The sequence below is a fragment of the Cydia amplana genome, chromosome 20 (assembly GCF_948474715.1).
Source record: "Cydia amplana chromosome 20, ilCydAmpl1.1, whole genome shotgun sequence".
Classification (NCBI taxonomy): Eukaryota; Metazoa; Arthropoda; class Insecta; order Lepidoptera; family Tortricidae; genus Cydia; species Cydia amplana.
Genome location: NC_086088.1, coordinates 3,052,056 through 3,057,850, shown reverse-complemented (window position 1 = coordinate 3,057,850; position 5,795 = coordinate 3,052,056). Strand labels below are relative to the sequence as shown.

The 5,795-nt window shown below is 38.0% G+C and overlaps 1 protein-coding gene across 1 annotated transcript; it reads left to right on the top strand.

Annotated features, from left to right (window-relative positions):
* The first annotated feature begins 3,315 nt into the window (after positions 1-3,315).
* LOC134657403 (uncharacterized) lies at positions 3,316-4,838 on the top strand. The gene is made up of 3 exons (XM_063512949.1): positions 3,316-3,564; positions 3,863-4,118; positions 4,344-4,838. Exons 1-3 carry the CDS (start codon positions 3,439-3,441, stop codon positions 4,706-4,708), a joined length of 747 nt encoding a protein of 248 aa, XP_063369019.1. The 5' UTR covers positions 3,316-3,438; the 3' UTR covers positions 4,709-4,838.
* Positions 4,839-5,795: the final 957 nt, after the last annotated feature.

Below are 5,795 nucleotides of genomic sequence, written 5' to 3'. Positions count from 1 at the left end.
TCCGAAACTATAAGAACTATACTGTTGAAACTTGGTAAGTAGATGTATTCTGTGAACCGCATTAAGATTTTCACACAAAAATAGAAAAAAAACAATAAATTTTTGGGGTTCCCCATACTTCGAACTGAAACTCAAAAATTTTTTTTTCATCAAACCCATACGTGTGGGGTATCTATGGATAGGTCTTCAAAAATGATATTGAGGTTTCTAATATCATTTATTTCTAAACTGAATAGTTTGCGCGAGAGACACTTCCAAAGTGGTAAAATGTGTGTCCCCCCCCCCTGTAACTTCTAAAATAAGAGAATGATAAAACTAAAAAAAATATATGATGTACATTACCATGTAAACTTCCACCGAAAATTGGTTTGAACGAGATCTAGTAAGTAGTTTTTTTTTTATACGTCATAAATCGCCTAAATACGGAACCCTTCATGGGCGAGTCCGACTCGCACTTGGCCGCTTTTTTTCCCATAAAGTTTTAAGTCATAATGTTTTGTTTGTCATATTATCATTAGTCATAAAACTGAAACCGTTAACATTTCAGGATTTTCGTTAGGTTATCCTGTAGATAGGTTAGGTTTGTTTTATGGCAATCCTGACAAAGTGACGCGTTTCTGAACCAAATGAATTATGACTAACGAAAATGCGGTCAAACAATACATTATGGCTTAAAACTATTTGAGAAACAATAGAGATCCGTTTATGATCTATCCTTAAGATAAAATAAATGTTTTATTTTTTATATTAATACAAATTTTAATAAAATACTGATATATGGAGACCGAGGAAAATATGATGATAAAATTGTTACGGTTCCAGATAATAACTAAAGTGGATATGAAAATATGCAGTTTACACAATGGAGAAATGCTAAGATATAGAACAAATAGTCGAAAACATTATCACCTCTTCTTCTTTGTTGGTTGAAAAATAAACCACAAGAGCAAAACAAACACACTTACCGCACTAGCTAGACTGTATTGAAGTTTACTATTAGATAATATACTAACATAAGCGTTATATTAGCATAAGCTCAAGCATACAACTTTAGAATACCTACGCTTTATTTATTTAATCTTTATTTACGATACAAAATTGTATAAGTAAAGTGGGACTTATCTTATACCTTGAAACGAGCAATTCTTGTACAGGGTCATTTTTGGACCGTTAGCCATATTGTGCGAGGTGATTAGGTAGGTCATACTGAACAACTTTTTCTATGGGAACAACCCCGAAATCCCAAAAAAATTTGGCCTTTCCATAGAAAACGTCGACATCCACTCGACCAATATGTATGAAACGGCCAAAAAAAACTTTTGTGTTTTCGGAGTTGGTCCCATAGAAAAAGTTGTTCAGTATAGCCTACCTAATACGGTCCAAAAATTACCCTGTATATTATATTTCGGGGATCTCGAAAACGGCTCTAAGGATTTCGATGAAATTTGCTATATAGGGGTTTTCGGGGGCGAACAATCGATCTAGCTAGGTTTCATCTCTGGGAAAACGCTAATTTTTGAGTTTTAATATGTTTTCCAAGTACAGCTCGGTCTCCCAGATATGTAATACTAACACATTGGGATCACTGTTATCTTGAAATAAATAATTGAAATTGAAATTAACTCAAAATTCATGTTTTTTTTTTAATCTTAATTTTTAAAGGGGTTTTGTCACACAGTGACTATGTCACCCCTGTAGTGAGATCAAGTAATAATGTAGAAGCGTAGCATTACTTACTTACACCACTACATTATTTTTAAGTATAGGTTGCACATCATCCTGGCCTCGTCCGATAGAGGCGATGCCAGGACGACGTTGCAACTCTTTGATAAATTTCATGTCACCCCTCAGCGCCTCGTTGCGGACACATTCCATCAACACATGATGGACGTCTTCTATTTTATCACACTCAGAGCAGTTTGGTGTTGCAGCAACTTTCATCAGGTGCTTGAATTTGTCGTGAAGCCTAAGGAGTGATACTACCTGTTTCCTACTTAGTTTTTTGTCAAACCATGGGACCTGAGGGGGCTGACATTGAATTTTAAAATTCATGATAAAATTCAATATTTTACTATACCTGCGTCATACAGAAATTTTCTAGTTAAATTCCTGTTTTTATGTTCCGCTCGACAGCAACATAACGACTGCCAGATAGACACAAACACTCAAACAACGTGTACACCTATCTAAATGTATGAAACAACATATAGAAAATATCTACACCTATGCCATTCGTAAATATATAGCTCATTTAAAGTTCACATGAATTTGGTGTTTTAAAAGGTGTTTTGGTGTGTCATTCATTGGCCTTAGCGTCTATTGCAGACGCTTTATGGTGTAAAACCGGAAAAATATCCTTTTACACAGCCTGGGATGAAATTAAGGAAACGCAGGGATGCCCAGCGCCTGCATTACCCTCTCGGCTTCACTGTCTTATCCCACAGGAAAGGCGAGCCAATACGTGTGGAGACAGGTCAGCTGCAGGAATCTACCGCTTATTTCAGGTTGGACCCTACTCGCGCCTTACGGAAACTCCATTCCGGGTTTTATTTTGGAGTATCCTTCTCCTAGATGGATTGAAAACCAATGTTAAGAGGACCATCTCCCCTGTAACGAAATACCTTCTTGCTTCGTTTGTGGACTTAGTTGCCTCGTACGACACCCTTATCCTATGTGAGGGTTGGCGCTATTCTAAAGCCGGCCACCACACGGCCAAAGTTAGACTAAAGGTTTGAAAGTTAGGCTAAAAATAATCACTATAATACCTACCTCCATCACCTCCATATTCCTGAAAATATTAAACCTTGACGATCGATTGATCATGAATCTCATCATCAAATTGGAACCCAAATTTGAAGTTGAATTATCGGTCAACATACGGTCAACATGTATGCGTAAGTACTTGCTTAAGTACTTAGAACATATTTCGGAAGTCGATTAAAATAATATTTCACAAAACACACCTATTAAATATTTACATTGCAGCAAGATATTTCTTAATTATATTATCACGTATCGTTTTACAACGTCAAGACGAGAATATCTCTAATATATTTATAAAACCAGACGTCTACTAATTTAAATTTATGCAAATTAATCACCCTCTCACTTACTCACACTTTCTGTTATAAAAATATTTACTAACAATACGTTAAAATTAAAAAGTACGCCTATTACAAGTACACGTGATATTAATACACGTATCTACACACACGTTAAAAACCTTCCATCCGTAATACCGAAACACATTTGCATAAGTACAAACAAAACTCTACTGTAACCCAGATGAGAGCTCTCTGTGGAGTAAAGATTATCAGAGGTGGGGGGGCCATGATAAAACTGTATGGCAGCACGGTAAGTTCGCCAAACATCGCTTGACATCTCTCGATGTCAGGAAATCAAAGCCAGCGAGAGAATTAGAAAAATAAATTATTAAAAATGAAACTGACGTTCGCTCTCGTGCTGGCCCTAGCGGCGTTCGCGCAGGCGGAAAGTGACAACACCATGGAAATCGCTATGAGTTTCGTGAAGGACTGCCAAGGAGACTACTTTTTATGTGTCAAGGTCCATAATTTTCTTATTAAGTGAAAGTGTACAGTGCCGGAACGTGTTACAGTGTTGTGGGTTCGAGATTGCGTTACGAGGACTTGCATCTTGCATGAGTTTTTTTAAGTGCACTTAACAATACCATAAGTGCACCAGAAAACAATAATAATATCTGCAAAGAAAACTATTAAGCACACATATGCAACAGACATGTAGTATCAAATTGATTCAAAAAAACAGTTTAACTTTGCAAAAGTTTAACTTTTAGAAATCGTATTTAAAATTCATGATTATAATCAATGTTTAAATTTTACAGGAAAAACTTCTCAAGATCGTCGACAACCTAAGGTCATCAAGAAGCATCACCATTGCTGATGGCATCATCCTCAAGAGCAACCAGGAAATGCGGGCCCCTAAGAAGTTGGACAGCCTTCCCGTTGACCCCTCAGCCAGAGACGTCGAGGTCAACTACAGGCTCATGGATGGCGTCGTCAGCCTCTTCGAGACCCACGCCGTCGAAGTCAAACTCAACCAAGCCGACAAAGAGACCCTGCAGAGGTCACTCGAAGAAGGTAATTCATTCTCGACAATTTAATTCACGCAAAACAAGTTTCAAATCCCGCCTTAATAGGCGCAATAAATTACTTAGCACTCTTAACAGACAAACAAGAATCAGACAAATTGTGCTAAGTGAAAGCTTAAAGTAAATAACGTTTATCAAAGATCATTGGCCATTGATTAGCGGGAAGATTACAAACGTAATAATATCACTTTTTAATAATGTCTTTTAATTCTAGGTCGTGGCAAGAAGAACAAGGGAGGCGGTATGATGGGCATAATGGGTCTCCTTGGAGCCAAGGTGCTGTTCGGTAAACTGTTCATCGTCAAGCTCATCGCCCTGAAGGCCCTCGCTACCGCTAAGATCGCTCTAGTCCTCGCCGTCATCCTCTTCGTCGCGTACTGCTTCAAGCATGACCACACCAAGACCACTTATGAGGTCGTACCTCATGCTCACCACCACGAAAGCCACCACCCCGTCCACGTGGAACACTCTGCCCACGGAGGCGGCGGCGGCTACTCCAGCTACGGATCCGACTGGAACAAGAACCTCGACGAGGCCCAGAACTTGGCATACAGCGCGTACGCCGGCCACAGCAAATAGATAGAAACTTACCAAAACCACTAGCGAGGACCAAGTCCGACAGACCTCTATTGTACAAAGACTTATTTATTTAACTTATTAAATTATTTTTATTAACTTATTGAATGAATGAATAAACCGTTGTGTTGAATTAGTCTTTCTTATTTTTCCTCTTACATAAACCTAGTCATAATATCAAAAGAGTAGCACCAAAAAAAGTAAATTTGGCGTTACAAATCACAATGTTAAAAAACGTTGATTCAAAATAATAGAAACCAGCAATCATGCGTAATAACCGGTTACTATTACATGTGGTATTCACAAGAAAAAGAATTCAAAATCAATCTGCAATCGTTTGCGGGCAGCTCGCCGCCGCTTTAGAAAATAAAAGTAAGTAATCGGTTTGTAAAACCACAAGGCATTAACTGAGAGTAACATTGATAATATCATAATCCATTAAAAAGAAAACAAACTCAAGTTAAACGAAAGAAAACGAAAAGCAAATTCAATTAGATTCTCTATTTTTAGCTAAACGCGTATCTTTATCTAGTTCCGGCACTTCTGTTACTTCATATCCGACAAGCCTTAAGTCCAGTTTCCACTCTCTCTTATATGTTTATTTATGTACGTTCCACATTTTTGTATATGTACGATTATTAGCCGAGAAATCTCACCACATACCGGGCCAGCGGTTAACGAAGCCACTTGTCTCTGGACCGGGTGGAAGCAAAAACAGGTTTAAAGTAGATGACTATTCATTTAAGGTTCAACTTTCTATAGATGGGGTTTCACGCATTTTACTTAATTTCATCTTCGTTTGAGTTCCAACCTTTAAACACAAAGGTGTCGTTTTGCATCGTAATTTGAATAGAAACGGTGCGTAGTTTTCGGCAAAGATTTCATCGGAGCGTATTATAATTAGCCGTATCGGAGTCGTGTATGATGATCATGTAATATACACTCAGGAATAGGATATGAGAACATTGCCCGCGGCGTGAGAGCAGCAAAAGTGAAACTTTGAGATTTTCGACTGTTACTCAATCACTCTTTTATGGCTGACCGGATAGTAATGAATGCTTGACCAAATATGGAGCCGGCTCCGGATATA